Source organism: Cydia pomonella, chromosome 1, assembly GCF_033807575.1.
Source record: "Cydia pomonella isolate Wapato2018A chromosome 1, ilCydPomo1, whole genome shotgun sequence".
In the NCBI taxonomy this organism is placed as follows: domain Eukaryota; kingdom Metazoa; phylum Arthropoda; class Insecta; order Lepidoptera; family Tortricidae; genus Cydia; species Cydia pomonella.
In genome coordinates this window covers 19,222,371-19,248,198 of record NC_084703.1, presented here as the reverse complement: position 1 = coordinate 19,248,198, position 25,828 = coordinate 19,222,371, and the positions used below count along the sequence as shown (strand labels likewise).

The 25,828-nt window shown below is 34.1% G+C and overlaps 1 protein-coding gene across 1 annotated transcript; it reads right to left on the bottom strand.

Annotated features, from left to right (window-relative positions):
• Nucleotides 1-1,156: 1,156 nt before the first annotated feature.
• Nucleotides 1,157-12,452, bottom strand: LOC133517649 (ubiquitin-conjugating enzyme E2 G2). The gene is made up of 5 exons (XM_061851007.1): nt 12,266-12,452; nt 11,936-12,017; nt 5,457-5,575; nt 3,823-3,963; nt 1,157-3,437 (listed from the first exon to the last, which is right to left on the bottom strand). The coding sequence occupies exons 1-5, from the start codon at nt 12,306-12,308 to the stop codon at nt 3,316-3,318; spliced, it is 507 nt and encodes a 168-aa protein (XP_061706991.1). The 5' UTR covers nt 12,309-12,452; the 3' UTR covers nt 1,157-3,315.
• Nucleotides 12,453-25,828: the final 13,376 nt, after the last annotated feature.

The following is a 25,828-nucleotide window of genomic DNA, read 5'->3' as shown; positions in this document are numbered from 1 at the left end:
AACTTGCACACTCGCACACGTACACGTACCATCACGGAAAAAACGGCAAAATAAAACACGTTTGTTGTATGGGAGCCCCACTTAAATATTAAATTCTGTTTTTAGAATTTGTTGTTATAGCGGCAACAGAAATACATCATCTGTGAATACTATTACTGTTCATGAGATAGGGTCCCGTTTTTACCCTTTGGGTACGGAATCCTAAAAAGAAGCTTACTAACATACATACCAAATTTCAAGACTGTTCTAGAAATAAAACATACATAAGGTGTATTTGGGTAATCCCAAGTAGTTCAGAATGTCAGGTAATGCTGAAAATCACTCATAAATTTTGAGTTCATTTTTACTTATACCTAACATTATCTATCGCTCCCTAGTGTTAGTATTTAGGTATTTTTATTCTATGGCTGACATGTTGCTGTTATATTTAGCTATATTTGTATGTTTATTTACTGTAATTGTGTGTATGGAAGTGAGCTTCATAACGATTTTGCAACACCTACCTCTATGAAATTCTCTATTTCGATACTCAAAGGTTGTCTAAAACATATCGCTCTTTAGCGATAAGATCGCCTGTTGCCTGCCCCTATTTGTAAATAATTGTATTTTTTTTCATAAGCCGGGTCCACACAGAGCGACCATACGTCCAACTCACCAAAACTTTTTGGCTACAAGACTTGCAGTTTCTCGCGTGTTATGTTTCAAATGGCATATAATCTAATTGTGATCTACAAGCATTTATATGGTAATTAAAAGATTTAGATAGAATGTTCTTTATTGATACACCTTAGCTCAGTAAAATACATAACTTATTAGGCGGGTCCTTATATATATAAATTCCTCGCGTACAAAACGGCCAGTGTAGGCGTGCCTCGGCCGACGTGGCACGCGCGTATTCCTCGCCCGAGCACTAGGTAAACTTCTAATTACCATAAAAATGCTCGTATAGAACACAATTGGATTATATCCTATCTGAAACGTAACACGCAAAAAACTGCAAGTCCTATAGCTATAAAGTTTTGGTGACTTGGCCGCAGATATAAAAATGATCATGGTTTAAGCGTGACCCGGGAGATATAACCATAGCCACCAGTATATAAAAAAGATTATCCACCCACTTAAGCTTTAAGATAGGAGCATGAAATAATTAACCACATTGTGAATAGTCTATTATAATTAAAACATTATTTAAAATTCTATACATACATATTATTCATTATATATTACACAGTATATTCCTGAGGTTCCAAAATAATTATTTAATTTTCTACTGAGTCCAACCTTTTTTTTTTGAAGCATTACAAAAAACTTAATTTTTCAATTAAAAGTATCTATTCAGTAGATGAATATTTTCTAATCGAATATATTTATTATATAGTAATATAATTATGTAACTAATAAGCAATATTTATATTTGTGAAATATGGACAGTATAACGCCTGTAAATTGAAATTATCGACTGACAATCATTTGTAGGTATTCGTCGGCTTCTAAAATACTACTCCAAAATTAGAATAAAAAATACCATTAATTTCTTTTAGAAATAAGTAAGCTTATTGTTAGTGCTCACTCCATACATGGATAATAGTACATTGTGCAACGAGGGCGGTAAGTGAAATTTTGGATTCGAGGGAATTAAAGACCCGAGTTTGAAATATTCTTACCCCCGTAGTTACACACAATGTTTTTCATCACACTTGCGAAGAAAAAACTAAATTTTAAGCGAAATAATTCTTAAATACGGTGACATATCAAACATTCGTCCGGCATTTTGTAATTTCTTGACAGGTTAGGAATCTAAGGCACAGGCCTATTCGGCATTCAGCCACGATTGAAAATGATGTAAAAATATTTTAAACGGCTGTTAAATTAATCACATTAAATAATTTTAAACATAAACAAAAATATTAAATTAGTTACGTCAGTATTTTAAAAGTAAAAGTCATTTATGCTACTTGGTTTGTATATTAAAAAAAACTCCTTTGTTCAATTTAAATTTAAGCTATTAAGTTTTAATGCAGTTTAAGAGTTATTACTATATTGTACCATTACCTTACCTCCCATACAACTTATTATTTAGTAAGTGAGGAAAGTAATGTATGGAGTGAGCACTTTAAGCCTATACTTATTTATCTATGGTAATGTCATACGTTAGGACTTTATTTCTTTCAGTTGATATACATTTAGACAGATAGACATTTTATAATTAAATACATGATTATTACATATTTACAAAAACACATTGCAAATATTAATTCGCTACGCTGTCACGTCAAAAATATAATTCTTCGCTCATTTACCAATATTTACAACTAAATTTACTGACAATCCCAATCCATCATTAACTAGTTTGTATTTTACTGCGTACTATAATATGAATTTTATAGTACGCAGTAAAATACAAATGAATTTTCTCAAATGATTTTTACGTCTGCCCCTATTCTGTTTAACAAAAGCCATTGTATCGTGCGAGCGGTGGACTCCCGTTTTGAGCGCGTGCCGAAGCAACAATGTCGTTCAAAAAGCGGCTGTATTGTGGTGGTTTTAAGGTTCTAATAAATATAAGTGTATCATTTTTGGTAATGTAGGACGATCGACCACCTCAATGTAAGCGAGCGCTCATATTATTACATAGATTTGAATCTTAAAACCACCACGATACAGCCGCTTTTTTAAACGACATTGTTGCTTTGGCACGCGCTCAAAACGGGAGCCCACCGCTCGTTCAAAATATACAATGGCTTTTGTTTAACAGAATAGTCACAGGCGTAAAAAATATTTGAGAAAATTTATACTATACCTCCACAATGATAATTTCGCAGTTGGCGAAATGTTTACGTCATTACAAGTTGTAGATCAAATACCTTTATGTACATGAATAAGTCATATATTTATTCGCTCTGTGCTTAGCACTACAATCTAAATATTACAAAAATAAATCAATTTTACAAAAAAATAATAAGAATAATTAACATGTCCAAATGTAGTGGTTATCACACAATTAAAATTATTCTGCAGTAAATCTAAGCTTTGTGCAAATATAATATCGTTCATTTAATTAGATTTTTCTGATATAAATAATTACGAGTATCTTAAGTGTTGTGTCAAGATTACACATCTATATGTAAACACCCTAACTACATACTAAGTAGTAAAATATGTTAATGGTTTGCCATGCTTTAGATAACTTTGAGTATATATATATATACATATTTTCTCCATGTGTAGAAAGATTATGCTAAAAATATATTTTCACACTAGTTTACAAGCCACCAAATATATTAAAGCTCAGTCAGTAACTTTAGCACATAAATTTTATTGTGTTGGTATTCCTAGCGTGTTCCTGACCAATCGTTCAGCAATCTTGTTAAATTGTTCTCGGTCCTCCCTCCACATTTTTGCTGCGTCAACATTTGCTCCACTCTCGTCATTAGGTTCTGGAAATTATAGCATGACGATTACAAATAGTAGTATTATTGCAGAAGCCGGGAAAGGGCAATTCGTGGATGAGTTTATGAATAAAAATTTCGCGCATTTTTTACTGACACAGATGATTAACAGACTACCTATAGTCAGATTTTATTACGCAGTATTCGCACGATCATACACGACGGTCTTGCAAGAACGAGACATGTAAGGTTGTTTATTTTACTATATCACATATCACTTTATCCTATAGCTTAAAACGATAGCTGATCGGGTTATGTAGGCAAATCTTGCTTATTACCACTGGTAACAACTTAATGGTAAATAGTGAGAATAACCGTTTTTTCATAACACTTGTGGGTAATTTTAATATATGTAGAGTACAGTTCAACATACCAGCTAGCATACTGACTACTGACAACAGTATTTTTTCAACACTTTGAACTGGCGACCACCTCTCAGCGCTGCTCTCATACCCCATGGGATCATCTCCTGGCGCATGGAGAATAGATATGCAGACACGCCCATCAGCATATACTGTAACATGGTAACATAACATTGACTATCATAGAACTATGTAGTGACAATGCAACAGATTCAGATATAGATCTATATATATATAGCACAATCGGATGACGCATCGGAAGATTCCTCTTGCCCTTCACAACATGTTTACACTTGTTTTATTAAAGAAAAATGAATACAGCCGCCTTGAGAGGACGCCGAATACTAAATGATATTTTTTCTTCTGGCGCCTAAACTGTTGAGCGGATTTCAATAAAATAGATATCAGCAGATCCATAATTGGTACACGAGTTGCAATACCAAGTTACTAACATTAAAGGAATAAAAATGTTTAGGGCTAAATAATGTGACTGCGAAAATAGATTTTAGGTCTTAAATGGGGTTCAAAAAAATAATGACGGTAATCAAATTTGACACCAACATTTTCTGGGATCCCCGTTTGCATGTCTTATAATTTGAGCTTCGGGGATCATGGGGATCAGACGGCATAAGAAAAACTATTCAACCGTTTGTTTTTTCTTTCTTTCTCTGTATCTATGTATTTAATATGAATTATTATGAATATTGTGTATGGCGAAGCAAAAGCTTATTAAATTTCACTCAAAAAAGTTTTTCAACACTATGTCCTTAAATTTATATACATACAAAATTTCAGGATTGTTTTAGAGATTTCGAGGTTGGTCCAATTCCGATTGTGCCAATATTTATATTTTTTTATTTAATGGCGCGGTTTAAGTTATTAAAGTTGATTTAATTTTCGGGCTATACCCAAAAGGCTTAATACTAGGTATACCCACGTAAACTTAAGTTTACTTAAATGTTACGGGCAATAATATAAGGTTAAGGACCTGTTTCCCAATGTACAAGTAAAGTATTGGATAGCTAATTAGCAAATAATAAAACATCCTGAAAAACTTAGCACTTTACTTTATGTACCAGTTAAACTTATTTGAAGGTTGTGAAACGCAAACGATGACTTTATTCGTCAAATAAGTAGGAATTAGCTTATTCAGGACTTTACTTGGACATTGTGAAACAGGCCTCAAGTTTATCTGGGTAGAGTATTTACCCAGCCTTTTGGGTAAAGTCCGAAAATTACATCTAGGTCTAATCAACACTGGGAGGTGTCAGAAGTGTTGATGCAACATCTAACATTACTCAGCCAGTTTTGGGTAGACCTAGATGTGTACGGGTAAACGTCGAATACAGATTAATGTTGTTTAAATTTTCCGATTTTACCCAAAAGACATGGGTACTACTTATACCAGGGTTAACTTGAGTTTAAACTTTTAACCGCTTAGAATTTACATTTAGCGTGCTCGTGTCGCCGCCGGTATGAAGTCACTCGACGTTTTGTCTTATTTATCAGACTGCAGCGAAATGAGCTGGATATTGTATGTCTTATACTACGGCAGTTAAAAGGTTAAATAAACTTCTAACATTACCCGTAACATATATATTGTATAAGGTATTTGGGATGTTTAATGCTTGCATGTGGCACTTACTGTTTGGATGAAACATTTCACAAGTGAACTGCATTTTGGGAGGGCTCAGCGGGTAGTCTGGAGGGAATACTAACTTTGCCGGGAAAATGCCACCTTCAAAACATGTCCCTTCTGGCCCCCTGTAGTCACAAAAATTGTAGTTTAGTGACTTAAATATACATTTATGCAGATGCAACATGCATTCTACCATAGTGTCACAATAGCAGCTTTAGTTAATACTTCTGAAATTGGTTGAATGCTGATTTCTGATTGGATGATATTCCATGGTTTGGTTTAAAACTTGAATAGATAAGGCCATCGAGCAAGTTTTTAATAATATACTTCCGATCAAAATGTTGGCTGTCACATTCCTCAGCTATACAGGGTGCTTCATAACTCGTGATCAGAAATATGACTGTGTTTCTTACTCTCGTTTAGTATTAACATTTGTAAGTAAGAATATCCAAAAGTCTGTAAATGTGTTTTATTATAAATAATTATTTTTTAAATTTCGTTTACGTTTATCGTATTTTTTTTTTACGGATTTTAAACTAGATGTAATGGAAAGTATTATGGCGCGGTTGCTTAAATATATCTCTGCAACTATAATATGCATAGTGTTTATATCGATGTTAAGAGAAAAGAAGCCATTACTCTAATTGAATGGAACTTATTTTGCGCTAGAAACTACGGATTTGGACCTAAAATGACCATAAGGGGGTATATATGTATTTAATGATTACCTACTCATATGTAAATGGACGGATTTAGAAAATAAATTACTAAATAATACATACAAAAACGAAATACGAAGGCTAATCCAAAAGTTGTTAGTTGCTCCGGCTCTACTCATGCGATTAAAATTGTATTAATACTATTGTGAGGGATTTTTCAGTGCTTATTAAAGTGGTGTAATTTTTTTTTTTGTAAACGCTTATTTTTGTTTTTATTTTATTTTTACTTCCACGTGTCGAAGCCTAACCATCAGTCATGAAAATCAGTAATTGAGATTGAGAGATATGTGCTGTCATTTTATAGACAGGTTTAAAAAAAAAACAAAAGTTTATTAGGTGCTACCGATGACGAATCTCGGTGAGAGTCAGAATGGCGGGTGTACCTAAATAAAATCAAATGAAAAGCATACCATATTTTTGTACCTAATTTGTACTATTTAGTACCTCGTTTAAAAAAATTTGTACCTCACGGTACGTAAAGTTATCACCAAAAAACAGGTCACCCGCCATCCTGACAGTCAGAATGGCGGGTGTACTTTATTACGCTATGTTCCCGTGGTTATTGATAAATTCTATAAAAGCCAAATTTTTGTACCTTTTTTGTACCTTCAAATTCAATTATAATATGAGTCATTTTATTTGTGCTTTCCCAGTTTTACTCATTTTATATTTTGCTTGCTATTACAATTTTGCAGGCGTTATAATTTTTCAAGTTATTGATTTAATTTTTAAGAAAAAACGCTAAGGTACAATTATTTTTATTACGCCAGGATTTAGTACCTTTAATGTTTAATCTGTTAAGTTCAAATAACTCAGAAAATCATGTCTTAAAAATGATTTTTCTTAGGATGATATCTTTGAATTGGCGCCTAGCCTTTTTTAACGCTAAGGTACAATTATTTTTATTACGCCAGGATTTAGTACCTTTAATGTTTAATCTGTTAAGTTCTAATAGCTCAGAAAATCATGTCTTAAAAATGATTTTTCTTAGGAAGATTTCTTTGAATTGGCGCCTAGCCTTTTTGAAGACATGATTTACTGAGTTATTTGAACTTAACAGATTAAACATTAAAGGTACTAAATCCTGGTGTAATAAAAATAATTGTACCTTAGCGTTTTTTCTTAAAAATTAAATCGATAACTTGAAAAATTATAACGCCTGCAAAATTGTAATAGCAAGCAAAATATAAAATGAGTAAAACTGGGAAAGCACAAATAAAATGCCTCATATTATAATTGAATATGATGGTACAAAAAAGGTACAAAAATTTGGCTTTTATAGAATTTATCAATAACCACGGGAACATAGCGTAATAAAGTACACCCGCCATTCTGACTGTCAGGATGGCGGGTGACCTGTATTTTGATGATAACTTTACGTACCGTGAGGTACAAATTTTTTTAAACGAGGTACTAAATAGTACAAATTAGGTACAAAAATATGGTATGGTTTTCATTTAATTTTATTTAGGTACACCCGCGATTCTGACTCTCACGAATCTCGGCCGTTCTTTTACGTATAAATCGTTTCGATTGAGTAAATAATATTATGATTTAATAGGTGTCAACAATGAGTCCTTTCATTAAAAGTAAAAATTTCTGATATTTAAAAAAAAATATATAATATAATATATATATATATATATATATGCATATAAGATTATTTATTGATTTATACATTGGAAATAGCAGAAGGAAGATAATAATTAGACCCGGGTAAATTTAAGTTCGATTTTCAAAGATTTCAATACGAAATTCATTTTAATATGCCCAAAATTGCCGTTTTTTCTAAGCAATTCGTAACTCCATACAAAACAGCTTTCAGTTAAAAATATATAATAACAAAACTATATGCATTAATTTAAAAAAAAAATTGATGGCCATAAGTAGCATTGAAATATCTCTCACAATAATATAAATAATTTTTTATCGCATGAGTAGAGCCGGAGCAACTAACAACTTTTGGATCAGCCCTCGTACGTGCGATTATAACAACCTGTATTTTTTTTTTTTAAAGTGTGATTTTACACAGATATCTTCATACATAATAATTTGATATCAATTATTGTTTCCTTAAACAAAAGTGAATTAGAGCATGAAAAGTCTAAAACTTATAATAATATGTAAAGTTCCATAGGAAAAAGTAGCTTATGAGGGTTTCTAATTTCGGAGATAGGTATCAAATGTTCGGTAAAAAGGTGAAAAATGTAAAAAAAAAATCGTCTGATCTCAAAACCTTATAGCTTCACGTTTGTTTACCTGTATTTATTTTGATTATAACTTATAAGCCTAGAAATGTCGTAACAAAGTGTAGTGGAAAAGGTACCTTATGGCGGAGTGATTGAAAATCCTCGAAAAGAGTCAATACGGAAATAATCGGACAGACAGACGGACATGACGAATCTATAAGGGTTCCGTTTTTTGCTATTTGGCTACGGAACCCTAAAAAGAAGGTTGGTAGGGAACTATATTAGCATTCTGAAAGACAAGTTTAATAATTTCACGTTTGGTCGGGGGGGCCTAGCCAATATTATAATTATATAACCGTACATCGATCGACAAACGCTAAACGAAAGAAAAATGTATGACAGAAACAGAAGCTGCGTAAACGTCACGTGACTAATTCCATACATTACTTAAGTGTCGATTGGCGTTTTCTATCAACCATCACCTAGGTACCCAATAAATATTGTGACACCATAAATGCCAAAATCTATGATTGTGTTTTTTACAAATCCAAGTAGCCTGCTATTATACGAAAGTTATTTTCATCAAGTCTTCCTTAGACAGAATAATCTTCATTTGGGCCAGTTGCATGCAATAATTCATTGTAAAAACGTGTGCTTGCAAATATAAATGACAGGGAGAGTTACCTCATCATTTCGATAAAATGAAAATATTAATGTTACTTTCACTGTACATAGTTGAATTGTGTAAATTTGTTTAAAAACTAAAACATTAATTGAGCGTACAAGAGATAAGTTTCCAAGGAATCCAAACCTGAGGAAAATAATCAAATCAAGCTCTTTCACAAACTTAAAAATAGTAAATTCCGATCCTTACTATATGGCAGAAACAGTATTCAGTGTGGAAAGATAAGTCGGGCCCTGGAGGGAAACTAGCTTCAATCCTTAAGCTGGCTCATTTTACTTAAAGGAGACATTCCTTTATTTTTAAAAAGAAACAAAACTGCATTCAGATTTTCTAAAACTCGCTAGTCTGGCCCGGGACTCGAACCAAGTACAATTAAAAAAACAAACACTCCCTATTTTATTATACTAATCGATAGTATTATTCAGGATAACACTTCTCTAACAAATATTTGGTTACTGTTCACTTTCAACAAGTAAAAGACACGTTCTCTTATCCATTCCGTGTTCGTGAAACAAACAATCAGGTCAGGTTTTCGTTTAATGTTTGGTGTGGAATCAAAAGTAACATGGTTGTTTTGGTGCACATTAAAGAAGGACATCTGAATGCAGCAAAATACATTGAAATATTGGAGCTTCTACAAAATCAAAACCTACCGGAAGAGGAACAAAATAATATCATTTTCAACAAGATCGTGCACCTGCCCACAACAGCAGAATTGCCAGGGCTTACGTCAATGAAAATTTCAATGCCTGGACAGGTACTAACGGGACGATTATATGGCCTGCAAGAAGTCCAGATTTGACGCCCATGGACTTCTTTTTATAGGGTCATGTAAAAAATGTTATTTATGAAACTTGCTATGAAACCGTTCAAGAGCTAAGGGTTGCGGTTGAAAATGAATTTCAACGGCGACTAATTTTGTGTAGCCAGAACGAGGGAGCTCATTTCGAACAATTTATCAGTTAATTAATTCAAGTGTAACAAATTGATAGTAAAATAAAGTTAATGTTAGATTCAACGATCATTTTTATTTTTAAGACCAAATGTTTGTTAGAGAAATTTTATCCTGAATAATAATACTATCGATTAGTATAATAAAATAGGGAGTGTTTGTTTTTTTTAATTTTAGTTGGTTCGAGTCCCGGGCGGTACAAGCGAGTTTTAGAAAATCTTTGAATGCAGTTTTGTTTCTTTTTAAAAATAAAGAAATGTCTCCTTTAAGTAAAATTAGCCAGCTTAAGGATTTAAGCTAGTTTCCTTCCAGGGCCCGACTTATCTTTCCACACTGTATAACAACATACCTTTAGCCAACTAAAGAAGTTTATGGTTTGTAAACTCATTTTACAATAGGTTTTAATATTGTTATTTACTTTATTTATCTTTCTTCTTAAGTTAGGCTTTTTACAGTATGTATATAAAAGTAAAATATAAAAAAAAAACAGAACAATACACATTATAAAAAAACCTAACCTAGGGTGCCGCCAGCAGTGGGGCAGTGCCCAAGCTGCTGGTGGTCAGGGCGGCAGAGAGGAACCACTGGACTATCCGCACCATGTCCAAGACCATCACCTTCTTCATCTGAATCTTGATTCAATGATTGTAAAATTAAAATATAAAAAAAAAAACAATAAAAAAATGTTATTGTTATTATCATTTAATGTGTGTTAGTTTTTAAATCCTAGAATAAATGCTGGGCCCCAACGGGGTTTATGCTGGAACATGTTAATACTTTCAAATCTCGTAAATCCCATAAAAACAATAAATGGATTATGAATAAATCTGCCATTGGATTGCTGAAAAATGCCAATACCCGATGCAATGCCATTGGTAATATCTGAGGTCATCGAACCTCAAAGCTACTTGTCTTCTATGGCAACCAAAATATATTATTGATAAGAAATACATAGATGATATATACCATCTTAACCCCAACATATTAGTTTATCCTCACTGAATCCATCATCATCATTCCTCATTCTTCATTAGGTAACATAACCATAAGGTACCTTTTCTTTACATATATTTTTTTTTTATCTTTAACCTTTCGAGTCCCGGACAAATATAGTGACATTCCGTCATTGGTTTTAGAAGCTGGCTACCCAGGGAGCTCACGGGTCTCGAAAGGTTAAGTTTATTATGACGAAGAACTAATTATATTCATGTCAGTTTAATGTTAAATTCACATATTCCTTAAATTCATAAAACATGACCTTCAATGTAATTAATTTTTAAATTTATTTCGATACATTTAAGAATAGGTAGCTTTAGCTATTCTTAAATGTATGGAGCAAAGACCATTATTGATATCTAACTTTAAAGTAGCACTGAAAAAGTAAATAATAAAATTTTATCTTGTCAACATGCAATGGAAAAAAGTATCCATATGAAAACTAAAAACACAATTGCACACAGATCAGTTGATATCAGCATATTGCGGTTTCAATCTGTATTACACAAATTGAAATCTTTATTACATATATCAATTTTTTTACATCTCAGGAATCTAAGGTATTATTATTCATCCTCAACTTTGTAACTCCCTTCAGCAACATATTTGTTTTTATAGTTTAGGTTCTTTAGGCTTTCATGAAGTAGATTATATTCCAACATTATTTTCAAAAAAGAATGTCTCTGTAAATACACAACTTAGAAGGTTGATCTTGAGTGTTATTGATAGCTTATTTATTGCAAATGACTGGGATTTGCATTACTCCATACCAACCATAAGGTATTTTGCCCATGGAATGTCACATATATACTTCTTGTTTGTGTAACCCACTATGTTAGACATCATACAATAGCAAAACTAACACATTTTGCTATCTAAGAGGTACTAGAATGGACTAGAGGTACTGACTTAATTACACATCCTTGTTTATCATAAATACTTACGTGATTAGAGCTTCCCATTCGAAGAAATTTTCTTCGTTGATCGGCCCGGCAATAATTCCCTCTGGTGGATTAACTGTAAGCTCTGGAAGTTGGATATAATTATGTCATTCCACAATCAGTAAACCGAAACAATTCTAACCTACGAATGGCGAAAAATAACAATTAGACATTTCCACTGTATACAATAAAAACCTTCATTACAACTAGATCATATGAGAGAATTCTACTTTTTACTTAAACAAATAAAGATTTTTTCCTTGATATCCAATTATACATAACAAAAACATAATACGTAAGCACTAGCTTAACGCAACTAAATATTCCACTTACGTTTATATTCGGCCATAAGCCGTCGTAATGCTGACCCAGCCATTGTAAGATTTTAATGCAGCTTCAAATTGTTTTTGAAGTCATGAAATCAAGTATTGATCTACTCTGTTTTTTTTAAAATATAGACCAAAACGAGCTGTGTAGAGGTGGTCGTATCGTAAAAGCAAGAAAATACGTCCGACGTCTGCGAGACGTTTCGTAACACGATTCGGTAGTTCATTTTATAAGTTTAACATAATTTAAAAATTCACAATTTTGATGTTGGTTGTAGGTAAAAATATATTTAAAAAAGTATTTTTACTTTTTTCTATTAATTTTACAATCTCTACAAAAAATGCTCTAATATGCACATATAAATTCAATACCACTTTTAAATAACTTCTCTATAATCTTACGTTTTGAACGATTACTGTAACGTCATTCAACATTTTTTTTAAATTTATTAGTCCTTTGGCTACAAGGATCGCACGTATAATATGCCCCAATTTTAACCTATAGTTTGGCTCAGCCTTTTCTCATTTCAAAGATAGACAAAGAAAATTAGTCAGACCAAGTCAACTTAGGCAGCGAATTTGATAGCCCAGCCTTTGCAAGTGTTAAACAGTAAACGTCATTTCATAGAAGTTCTACGTTTAAAATTATGGAGTGTGGAATTAAGAGGAGTGGCATCTCTTATGGTAGAACTGTTGGAAAAGTGTCCAGCTGTCAGCTATAAATAATAGTTCCAAATCTCTCCAGAGCAGCGCTAGAGTAGCTAAGAACCTAGGCGTTATTGACGGAGTGAATTGCGCCGTCTATGATTTGATTTTTAGGGTTCCGTAGCCAAATGGCAAAAAACGGAACCCTTATAAATTCGTCATATCCGTCTGTGTGTCCGATTATGTCGCAGCCACTTTTTTTCCGAAACTATAAGAGCTATACTGTTCAAACTTGGTAAGTAGATGTATTTTATGAACCGCATTAAGATGTTTACACAAAAATAGAAAAAAAAAACAAAAAATTTTGAGGGTTCCCCATACTTAGAACTGAAACTCAAAAAATCTTTTTTCATCAAACCCATACGTGTGGGGTATCTATGGATAGGTCTTTAAAAATGATATTGAGGTTTCTAATATCATTTTTTTCTAAACTGAATAGTTTGCGCGAGAGACTCTTCCAAAGTGATAAAATGTGTGTCCCCCCTCCGTAACTTCTAAAATAACAGAATGAAAAATCAAAAAAAAAAAAATGATATACATTGCCATGCAAACTTCTACCGAAAATTGGTTTGAACCAGATCTAGTAAGTAGTTTTTTTAATACGTCATAAATGGTACGGAACCCTTCATGAGCGAGTCCGACTCGCACTTGGCCGCTTTTTTTTTATCTATCTAAAGTTTTTTGATGGCACTTTTTGGTACATGGAGATTTCGTTCCTTATCTCCACCTTCCGTAATTTTTAAGTCATCATAGACATTAAAATAAACTGTAGGTATCTGTGGTAAGCCGTAATCTTTCTTGGCCAATACCTACATTACTTTACTACCAGACTCGTTCATACTGCAAACTTGTGCAAATAAAATGACCAGAATAGCAAGACCCCTCACAAATAGGTTTTTTGGCTTTCTAGGCTGTAGCCGACGTGTCCGTCCACTACAACATTATCCCATATCTACCTACATGCTAATATATAATGTTGTTTTTGATGGCACTTTTTGGTACATGGAGATTTCGTTCCTTATCTCCACCTTCCGTAATTTTTAAGTCATCATAGACATTAAAATAAACTGTATCTGTGGTAAGCCGTAATCTTTCTTGGCCAATACCTACATTACTTTACTACCAGACTCGTTCATACTGCAAACTTGTGCAAATAAAATGACCAGAATAGCAAGACCCCTCACAAATAGGTTTTTTGGCTTTCTAGGCTACATGCCGACGTGTCCGTCCACTACAAGGCCATAGGGACCGTGCGCGTTGGAGGGTCTGCCATCTTGTGGCCTGAATCGGAACAATAAACATGTACATTTACACGTCACGTGTTTTCTTGTGCATTGTAGGTTCTGCCATCTTGTGGACTACATCGGAACAATAAACATCAAATTTACGCCTCGGGCCAAAAATCTGACGGCTCCTGTGCTGCCTCCTACAGTTCATGCACGCTCCCTATAGAAATAGGATGAAAACGAACGACTGTCAAACTTCAAAAGCGCGACCAAAAATGAAATCCAAGTGTGTAGTGCGTTAATTGTCTATGTGAGATCGAAAATAGTGTCATGTTACAACATATTAATAATCTATCGGTGTTTGACTGCTTTATCGACTTCATTTTCAAATATGTTTGTTTTTATAAAAAGAAAAATGTTATAAGTATGATTATTATTACTACTATTAGACCCTATTAGCGCTCATAGTAACTTTAATTTTTTTTTTTTTTTAATTTGAGTTTCGTGCCTCTTTTTACTGACAAGTTGGTTTGGGTGTGTATACGCTGTCTTGTGTTTCCTTATGTTAGCGGCAAAGCCGTGGAAAAGTGGCTAAAATATAAGCACTGTGTTGGAAAGTGAAGTTTAAATTTAACGCTAAACATGTGCACCTTCAAAAAAGGTATTATAACCATCGTTATTATTTTAAGTCGGTTATAAAGGTTAATATCTTAAAGATGTCTTGTGAACAACTAATTCCACACCTACTAATATACCGACAAGTTATCGATACAGTCAGTGAACATTTTGTCAAGCCCTAGCGTAAAGTAGCAGTTTAGGTTTTTACACAAAATATTCTAAATTAATGACTAATATGATGAAATATTAACACACAATTGAAGAAAAACTGTATAAACCGGCTTTTTAAACTTTTTATGCTGTTCATTTGATAAAATATCGGTACGAAAATTTCGCTAGGAATATCATAATTACCAATTACCTGTAAAATGAGTATTTTCCTGGGTTATTTGACCCTGAAACGCTACAATGACACAGGAAACAGGACACACAACATGACACCATCTTCACTAAATTACTTAATTAATAGTTTTATTTCTGATTCTCCGGCCGACTTCTAACTCAATAATGGTCACGTTTTCTTATATATAGTCTGCCTTTTTCGCACTCATGGGATGTTCATATACGTGATGGCTTCCCTATCGCACACTTCATCTGTCTGTCAAGCGCAGCGTTTGAGATGTCTGTGTTCTAGGCTCTTCTAGCTCCATAACTCCTTGCTCGAGCCTGCTTATAATTTAATGACTAAAATATAATGCCCTGAATTACGCGTTTACCCAATTTAAAATGAAATATAAAAAAGATTCTTATTTAGAATTTTGAGCTTAGCAAGTGATTCTTAGGCACGAGGTGCTAAAGAAGTTTAGTCTTGTACAAATTAGCAGTGCAGTGAGAACATACTCGTATTAGAGGGTACAAAAATAGAAATACATAATGACAGTTAAGTGTTTCCGTTATTGTTCCTATTTTCGATTCCTGTTTCCACTGCGACAACGACTACAACTACGACTTCAACTGCGGCTAGACTGCGACCGCGACTGTAACTGGACGGCGACTGCGACTTCGACTAGTGCGATTGCGACAGCGACTGTATTGCGTTTGCGGCTGAGAATGCGGCTGTGACTGCATTGTGACTGCATGCGACTTCAACTGGAATGTGCCTACGACTGCGACCAAGTGCGAAGGGTTCCGTACCATTATCTATAAAAACGGTCACCCATCCAAGTACCGACCCCGCCCGACGTTGCTTAATTTCGGTGATTGGATGAGAACCTCGAGTTTGGAAAGAAGTATTTATTTTATTCTGTTTTTAGTATTTGTTATAGCGGCAACAGAAATAAGTACATAATCTGTAGAAATTTCAACTGGCTAACTATCACGGTTCATGAGATACAGCCTGGTGACAGACGGACGGACGGACGGACAGCGGAGTCTTAGTAATAGGGTCCCGTTTGACCCTTTGGGTACGGAACACTAAAAACAATAATATAGCGACAATCTGACGACAATTGTAAAAAAGAAAAATCGACATAGGTACTACGAGTATGTCGAGCGGCGACGTACGTATATTGTACGGATTTGAAAATCGTCTTGAGTTTTCATTGATCGTTTTGAATGTTTGGATGGATCGATAACGATCAAAATGTTTAGCTGTCGCTGTCGAGTTTATATTTTATTTTGTATACATAATTTTGATAGACCTAGTGACACTCGCTCGCGGAACCAAGTCGAAAACGTAAACCTATCCTATCTACCAGTCAGTAAAATCAGTTCAGCCATTTTGCAGTCGGGAGAGAATAGGTATATATTTTGGCATAATTGTAGAGAATGCCATTTAGCATTAAGTTCGCCTTGTGTACTATAAATTATTCTTTCATGCAATAAAAAATATTAATTAAATACCTTTTGGCTTCGCCGCAGACGGATAAAAGAAACTTGAATTTCACACTTTTGAGGTTCGGATAAATTCAATATTTTCATACGTAAGTATGTATTGTTTTCTACTTTTATATGTATGTATTGTTTACGATATATTGCACCTTTTATACATGAAGTTTATTTAATATAAACATTAAATAGGTATTCTGCATAAATTTAAAAAGCATAGATGAGTAGTCCGCACAACCTTAGTGAAGCCACTTCTTCGGGGCGACATTATGTCGCACTCGTTCGAACGGCCCTCGTAGTACTCAAGGTCGAGTCGGTTTGTGTGTGACATTCTAAAATAAGCACGCTTACATTAAGTTCCTTGTATTATTAAAGGAAATTATATTTTTCGTTATTTTATTTCAAAATATGTTTTTAAAAAAATAATATTTCAGTTTAATTTTTATTTCATGTAATGATCGATTTAGAAATCCGACCAGCGCCAATACTGAACAGAGTCAGCTTGTGAGGTACCTTATTGTTTGTACACTTGTAAAATGTATTCAAATATAGTATTTTTTTCATATTGGTAAAATAAAAATAAAATAGTAAAAGCTTATTTATTTAAACCTTATTGCCAAAAAACAGGCATGGCTCTCCTAGCGATTTCGTCGCGTTGCTATTTTTATTGAATTTGTATTTCAATAGGCACGACATAGTGATACCAAAATATTTATGTAACAGCTTGTGATCTACCTATGTTGTACAACTAAAATCTTTGAATCTTACAAGTACATGCGGTCCACGTCCGGACCAATTTTGGTGTCTAGCAGTGGTTGCCGCGCACCGCTATAGAACGGGTAATTATTGATACATTTTTATTAGGGTTCTGTACCCAAAGGGTAAAACGAGACCCTATCATTACGACTCCGCTGTCCGTCCGTCCGTCTGTATCTCATGAACTGTGAGACAGTTGAAATTTTCACAGATGATGTATTACTGTTGCTGCTATAACAACAAATACTAAAAAGTACGGAACCCTCGGTGGGCAAGTCCGACTCGCACTTGTCCGGTTTTATAGACTAATTTGATAGATTTCGTATTAAGTAAATGACCTATGTATTTGACATTTCCTGCAGTAATGCGGTCGACCGCAGCAATATTGCAATCACACTCAATTTTTGAGGGTTCAATGTAATAATGGAACCCTAAAAAGCTTTTTGTTACAAAATTAAAAATCTACATACTTCCAAATTATTGATATCCAAGTATAAGAATGTTGTCAAAATACCCCTACTCTGACGGGAATAAATAAATACTGGCAACCCGTTTTTGTACACTTGTGTGCGTTTCTGAGCGCAAGACACGAGCGTCGCACGCACACGTCGATCGTGTTTCGGCTTCACTTTTGGCTGAGTAGCCGCATGGCGACTATCGGTCTCGGTGTATTATGTCTGTGGTATTCTGCATCCTTTCTTTGTAGAGCTCAACGAGGGGCGGGAGCGGGTTAGGGTCGGCAACGCGCATGTAACTCCTCTGGAGTTGCAGGCGTACATAGGCTACGGATACTGCTTACCATCAGGCGGGCCGTATGCTTGACGTAGTATAAAAAAAATGGCTTTCTTATAAATACATGTGGGCGGCCGATCGTAAGATCAGGTAGATTGTGATGTTCCCGTGTCCTAATGTTTTGACGGTAGTTACATTAAACCAATAGATAGGTAGGATGGGTTCGTTGGGTTGCTTCAGATGCCCGAAGGGCAAACTGTCCAGCAATAGGAATTCGCAAAAGCTGCCAATCGTGAATAACTGACAGGCCGACATCGTCCGGCGAACTGGTAATCAGTAGGCCTCTTGAGCGGGGCTCCTATTTCTGGACCTAGAAAGGGGCTCCGTCTACTCAGGAAACAGGACCTACATTTTCATGTTTCACGATATGCCTAGGAATTTCACGATCTGCCTGACCTTACGAACGGCCGCCAAAATACACATAACTTATCTGCTTATTTTATATTTTAGGAACTTAGAATAATATAGTAGATAGTGTAGATTATATGTACGTACTTAGTTTAGACGAATCTGTCTGAACAATGATGAGTCGTCACAACATGGTCGGCCCGCGGTCTTGGCGTGTGGGCGCGGCGTGGTTACATTTTGGTCCTCTGTATATTTTGATAGAGCCGCGTATGGCTCGCCAGAGAAAACAAAGAGATGCCCGCGCAGTCTACCCTTTGTTTCGCTTTAGCCTTAAACACCTTTAATAGTTCCGTGTATTAGTTCGTTTATAAGAAATAAGAATAGGTACAATTTTTATACAGACACATATGTATAGTCAAATAAGGCGCTGTAACTTAACTGAAGCAAAAAGGCATATCCAACCCCTACTATTTTCTTGGAACTATCATGAGTCAGAAGATAATTGAGTGAATATTCAATTGCGTCTGCTCCCAAAAGATGAATAACTTGTACAGCTACTTTTCTTTTCTTCTGTTTTCTCACACATTCCGTAGTTATTCACACGCACATATTCATACATACATACTCACATAAATACCCTCACATAAATACTTTCACTTACATACAGCTTACTGAGACCTTTTTAATTTTCTTTGTACTTAGTTTGATAGTTAGTCATATAATATAAAAAATCTTAAGTATATTTAATTTAGCTTGAACAATAATATATTCTGTTAAAATAAGAACCGCACCATTTTGATACTTCTCTGAGATTCCCACGTGACAGGCTGAGCCTAGTGTGGGGATCAATGTACTGCTGCTCTTGTAATGCCAAATTCTTGAAATAAATATATTCTTTATTCTTTAAATATATTAGCGTTATATTTTAGTAATTTGACTCGTTGTGTCATATGATTTTATATGTTATGCTACGCTAATTATGTGACTTACTATGCATTATAATACTGGATAGGCAGCTGGGAAAGCCAACACGTAGAGGCTCTTATGACACTTTATCTAATGTAAGTGGTACCCCGAGCGGATTCTGTCCTTACCCGTGGCACGGGACGGAGAAGGACACAGCATCCGCCAGGCAAGGCAGTAAGGACTGTTGAGAGTTGATGGAGTCTCAAATGCTATCTAAAAGCGATGGACTAAATACTTTGCTTTATATTTTATTATTGTTTTTATTCACCTTTAAGTAGTGTTAGGCTAGGATTATTTTATTTTTTCTATACGTAAGTACAATCAGTAAGGATGATACAGTAATATTGCCGTTATCATTTTTCCATACCATTCCATCCATTTCAATTCTCATATTATTATTATATGTATTTCGTTCCAGTTTGTTGCGTCGTCGTTCCGTTCTGGACTGCATTAATTTTTTTCATGTTGGCTACGGAACGCAAATAAATTAAAAGTGCCTAAATACTCTAAATAGTGCAATTATAGGAAGATACTCGAGTCTTGCATACCTACTATAAGAAGGTTTACAGTTCAAAGTGTACAACTCTAGGTACATGTAAGACATTCCGCTTGCAAATACGTCTAAGCTTTTGTCTGTAGCTTCCTATACGCACAACAACTTTTTTCGACGAACATGTGGCTGAGCCGGGCCTTTATTTTGGTTTACATCCGCTTCTCAAGGGTTAAACGGTAACGTAGATCATATCCACAAAAAATGTTCCTTTTTTATTCCATTCACAAATATTATTTACTTAATAAGTACCTAAAAGTAGTAGAAATCTACTAATTATTGTGTTACATACAAAGGTGCCAATATACCTATACATATGAATATTTTATTTATGATTTGTTTGGGAATAAACTATCGCTTTCGGTAACGATATTTGCCTAACTAATAAGGTTCGAACATGTTTTGGTAAAAAAGTTAAGCATTGACTACTTACGTTTAAGTTTTTACGTCCTTTTGTTAATTTATTGACGTACTTGTGTTATATTGTTATTGAATTTGCACACTTAATGTACCGTTTACTCGTACAGTCGCCATTAGATATACCTATCGGAGCGGCCGAGGTGTGCACAAATATCTGAATCAAGCTTATGTACCTATAGTATCAGTGCATCTTCAGAATGTGCAATGTAGTATTTGACCACGATTGTACTTAATACAATCTTAATTGTAAACTATAGTCTGCAATATAGTATCAGTATACACCAGCCGGCTCAACACTATACTGATTCAATAAAATAAATTATTAAATAGCTGCTGTTTTGTACCAGTAGTGAGATAATTATTTTTTTTATGCCATGAATTTCATTTTTCGACTTTTATGAGTTTTATGCAGTCGTTGAAACTGGAGACTCATACAAATTCTTTTTAACCATTAATTGCACTGCAAGTAATGTCAAATCAATATTATAAAATTCAAATCTATTTATTGACAATAACAATATACATAATGGATATATACAGATGAATACTATAACTAGCTTATATCTAAAAATAAAATTATAAAATTGTAAACTGAATGTAAACATAGTAAAAAATAATAATAATTTCAGTATTCTTAATAATATAAATAAATAAATATAAAAATTATATATTAAATATTATTTAGCTTTAAAGTTCGAATGTGGCAAGTCTCTTGGTATAATTACATAGCTAATATGAGCTACTTACTTTATTTTGCCCTATTTCATGGCACCTTTAGGTAATTCCTATAGGATAAATATCTGTCAAGAGAGTATTGAAAACTTTAATTTATTACAGAAATAGCTAGTAAAAGATTAAAGGAGGAGGAAGGATCTGTAGGTATGAAGTCAGATTACTCTAAAAGTCAGTGAGCAGGTTTCAAGTTATAGAGGTTCAGAGGATAGTGCACGACTAGGTATATGTACTGTACACTTCTCCTTACTGTAGAAATATGTTTACACAATTTTATTTCAAACTGAATCATTTGCAGTATTAGGTATGTTATATTTTCCATTGAAATTTAACGGAAAATAAAACGTACTTAATACTGCATTTAATCATGCCGGGCGGATCCGTCCGCGGCGCTTCCCGTAGCCACTGTCGACGGCGACGGACGCTGCGCACATGGCTACGTTCATAAAATATAATTTACTACCACGCCTCGCTCGAGTTGCCTGCGCGAACGGGTGAACTCGACGTGTTTTCAAAAAAAAAAATCGGTAGATTAGTCGGCCATTGAATAATTATTGATTATCTACAGAATAACCATCGGAGGGTACCTGTTTAAATCTGCTCATTTGCTAAAACCATGTAAAGATGATAAAAGAGTTTTCGTAATTTACCACCGGTTTACAATTTACATTTTTCGCCTTAAATACGAGCTGATGATTAGTCTTTCAGTTTATTTTATCATAAATTTCATTTTAAAATACTTTCGAAAAGTACTATTGTATCTGCTAACAACCTAATACCAGTAAGGGCAGTAGAAATATGGATTTATTTTTAACTGACCGAGCGCTAGCGAAGGTCTGCATTTCAGCTTAAACAAAAATGCCCAGATGTACGGATCTTCTCATTTGCAGGTCCCTTTTCTCAACCAATCTTCGTGCAATTTTATGAGCAAGTTCGGTAGTTAGATAGTTTTTTCTGGCATTATGTTTTTTTTTTGGAAAATGATCAAAATGGTGGAAATTGGCGTAAGGACTTAAGTACCAGAAGGGTCTATGGCACTTAAGATAATTGTGAGTTCGCTGAGATAATGACTCAACGAAGTACTTTTTATTTTTACTAACACCCTAATACTAACAAGACCGAATTAATATTATTTACTATAATGCAGCGTCGGCCTGTCAATAAGGCACTCCTATAAGTACCTACCATCAGGATGCAATTAGGAACGACACTCCGACAAACGACAATGTTAAACACCGAAGACCTGTGTATAAAAAACATCTCAATCAGCGGCTTATCTCTAGATTAGGTACAGAGGTGTCGGGTGATATAAAGTACCATGGAGCCAAGGCGGTTACCGACGTGCTCACATTATTATTGTGCTGATATCAGTTAGTAGGAAAACATTTAATGGGTACCTATGTATGTACCCATGCAACATAGTAATGGGTACTCGTATCGGTAGATGCTGAATGTAGATATTATCTTTAACTCAAATTCTTAGTACCTACCTCCTTAAACAATGTAAATAGTAGAGAGAACTTAAATTGATGTTTTTATTTGTATAAAGGACTTGTAGATAAAATTAATCAATGGAAAAATAAAACCAGCATATTGACGACCGGTTTGGCCTAGTGGGTAGTGACCCTGCCTACGAAGCTGATGGTCCCGGGTTCAAATCCTGGTAAGGGCATTTATTCGTGTGATGAGCATTGATATTTGTTCCTGAGTCATGGGTGTTTTCTATGTATTTAAGTATTTATACATATTTATATATTATATATATCGTTGTCTAAGTACCCTCAATACAAGCCTTATTGAGCGTACTGTAGGACTTAGTCAATTTGTGTAATTATGTCCTATAATATTTATTTATTTATTTATATTATTTATGAAAAAAAATTGCGATTGACTAAATAAGTACAGAAAACAAAAAACTACTTATTGCTAACATTTTAAAAACGAATTACATTATGTTATACTTATATGTTGAACATGAATACGCAGAAGACTGAACAGCGAGGATCTACTTTAAAATAAACAAATACTTACTACTAAGTAACATAATAAAGATTAAAAACAACCTTATGAGCGACAACAATGTTTTTTTTTTTAACAAGATGTCGTAACGAACCTCTTCGAAGGCGATATCATCCATTATTGCATGTGTAGATTCTGACATATCTAGGTTTAGGTATCATACCAGAAACTTAATTAATAAAATTTAGATTTATTTATTTCATAGTATTAAATTACAATATAAGTAAATTATTCTATACGAATTTTTATTATGATTGTCAAGTAGGAAAGCAATACACAATTTATAAACCATCATTACTAATCGGATAAATAACTAAATTATTAACAATGTCTAATTATATCAATATATATATTTGAGACCTTCATAATTGTCGTCAAATTAATATACAGATCAATAGAAATAGTACATTGTGCAACGAGGGGGGTAAGCGAAATTTTGGATACGAGGGTGGTAATTGGGGTGAGGGTGGAGGTGGCCGACAGTCGCAGGCTGGAGGGAATTAAAGACCCGAGTTTGCAATATTCTTACCCCCTGAGTTACACACAATGTTTTTCATCACACTTGCGAAGAAAAAACTAAATTTTAAGAGAAATAATTCTTAAAAACGGTGACATATCAAACATTAGTCCAACATTTTGTAATTTCTTGGAAGGTGAAGCATCGAAGGCACAGACCTATTTGGCATTCAGCCACGATTGAAAATTATGTGAAAATATTTTAATCGGCTGTTAAATTAATCAAATTAAATAATTTTAAACATAAACAAAAATATTAAATTATAAACGTCAGTATTTTAAAAGTAAAACTTATTTACTTATGCTACTTGCTTTGTATGAATAAGTGACATAATTAAAGAAAAAAAAACCGGCCCATAGCATGTCGGGCCACGCTCAGTGTAGGGTTCCGTAGTTACTCTTCCGTCACAATAAGCTAAACTGGAGCTTAAAGTATAGTTAATTGTTAACCAAGGGATGAAACGGTACCTTTCACCCGAGTTAAACAAATAGGCAAATTTACATAATCAGTACCTAATTAAAGTAAGTCTTTTTACTATGGAGGGGAAACTTTTTGCGATAACTCAAAAACAGCTAAACTGATCATGTCCGCTATAGTTTTCATTTAATGTATTTCTTAAGCTCTATTTCCACGATTTTTTTCATATTTTTTGGACCTATGGTTCAAAAGTTAGAGGGGGGATACATTTTTTTTTCTTCCGGAGTGATTATCTCCGAATATATTCACTTTATCAAAAAATGTTTCTTGTAAACCCCTATTAGTTTTGAAAGACCTTTCCAACGATACCCCACACTCTAGGGTTGAAGCGAAAAAAAAATTTCACCCCCACTTTACGTGTAGGGGAGGTTCCCTACAAAAATTTAATTTTTAGATTTTATTGTACGACTTTGTCGGCTTTATTGATTTATATATCCATGCCAAATTTCAGCTTTCTAGCACTAACGACCACGGAGCAAAGCCTCGGACAGACAGACAGACAGACAGACAGACGGACATGGCGAAACTATAAGGGTTCCTAGTTGACTACGGAACCCTAAAAAAGCTATATTTCCCTAGGGAGTGATAGTTTTTTTTTAATCCATAACTCACGCGGGAACAAAATAGAACTTTGTCCTTTAGCACACCTGCATGAAATAAGAACTTTTTCGAGCAAGTGTGATGAAAAAATATTTCAGTCTATCTATAATATTACACATATATTCATTCAAAGAACATAATGGATTATCTAATAATAAAATTAATAAATAAAAAAACCAACTTCAATGTGGGAGACCGGTGAAAGAAAGATTATAGTTGATTTTGGATTTCATACAATGAAATCAAAAAGACAGTGCCCTACGCCTAATTATGTAGAAAAGGGGGTAACATGTTTTTTTTTGGCACATTTCTTCTTTTCTTCTTTTTCTTGATTTGCCCTATGGTTGACTGGTAAGATACCCGCAATAGGGTGTACGACTGTATATAAAATAAATTATTTCACGTCATGCATGAAATAAAGCACCAGATAATTATTAAAAAAACGAAATAGGAAAGAAATATAAAAATGTGCCTTGAAAACCTAACTGCTTGACAAACATGCAAAGAGAACAAATTGCCAATCGTAAACTATGCATTGTTGAAGAGTTCCGTTCTGTTCATCACCAGCAGTTCCACTTCATCAAATGTCACTTCTATAAATGTAAATACTTGATTTGTTGATGAAAATACTAAGATCACTATATACCTTTGCCTTTAACATTTGAGGAGTTCCCTCGATTCCTCATGGACCCCATCGTCAGAACTCGAACTGACTAAAATTTGTCTTGAAAATCTAATTTGCTTAACAAACACAGCGAAGAGCCATCGCCAAACATGCGTCGTTGAAGAGTTCCATCCTGATCATCATCAGCAGTTCCACTTCATCAAAAATCACTTTTTAAAATGTAAATGCTTTATTTGTTAAAGAAAATATAAAAATCACTATTGTATGCTTTCACATTTGAAGAGTTCCCTCGATTTCTCATGGATCCCATCATCCGAACTGAGTTTTGACAAAAACGCGACCAATCTGAATATATATAAATTCAAACAAAAAATATTTTCAAAATCGGTTCA

Excerpts from the sequence above, each read along its gene's own strand:
- LOC133517649 (XM_061851007.1), bottom strand. The coding sequence starts at position 12,308 with ATGGCTGGGTCAGCATTACGACGGCTTATGGCCGAATATAAAC. Across the intron at positions 5,576-11,935 it reads GAATGGGAAGCTCTAATCAC|GGGGCCAGAAGGGACATGTT; the intron begins GTAAGTATTTAT and ends TTGTGACTACAG. Across the intron at positions 3,964-5,456 it reads TGAAATGTTTCATCCAAACA|TATATGCTGATGGGCGTGTC; the intron begins GTAAGTGCCACA and ends ACCATGTTACAG.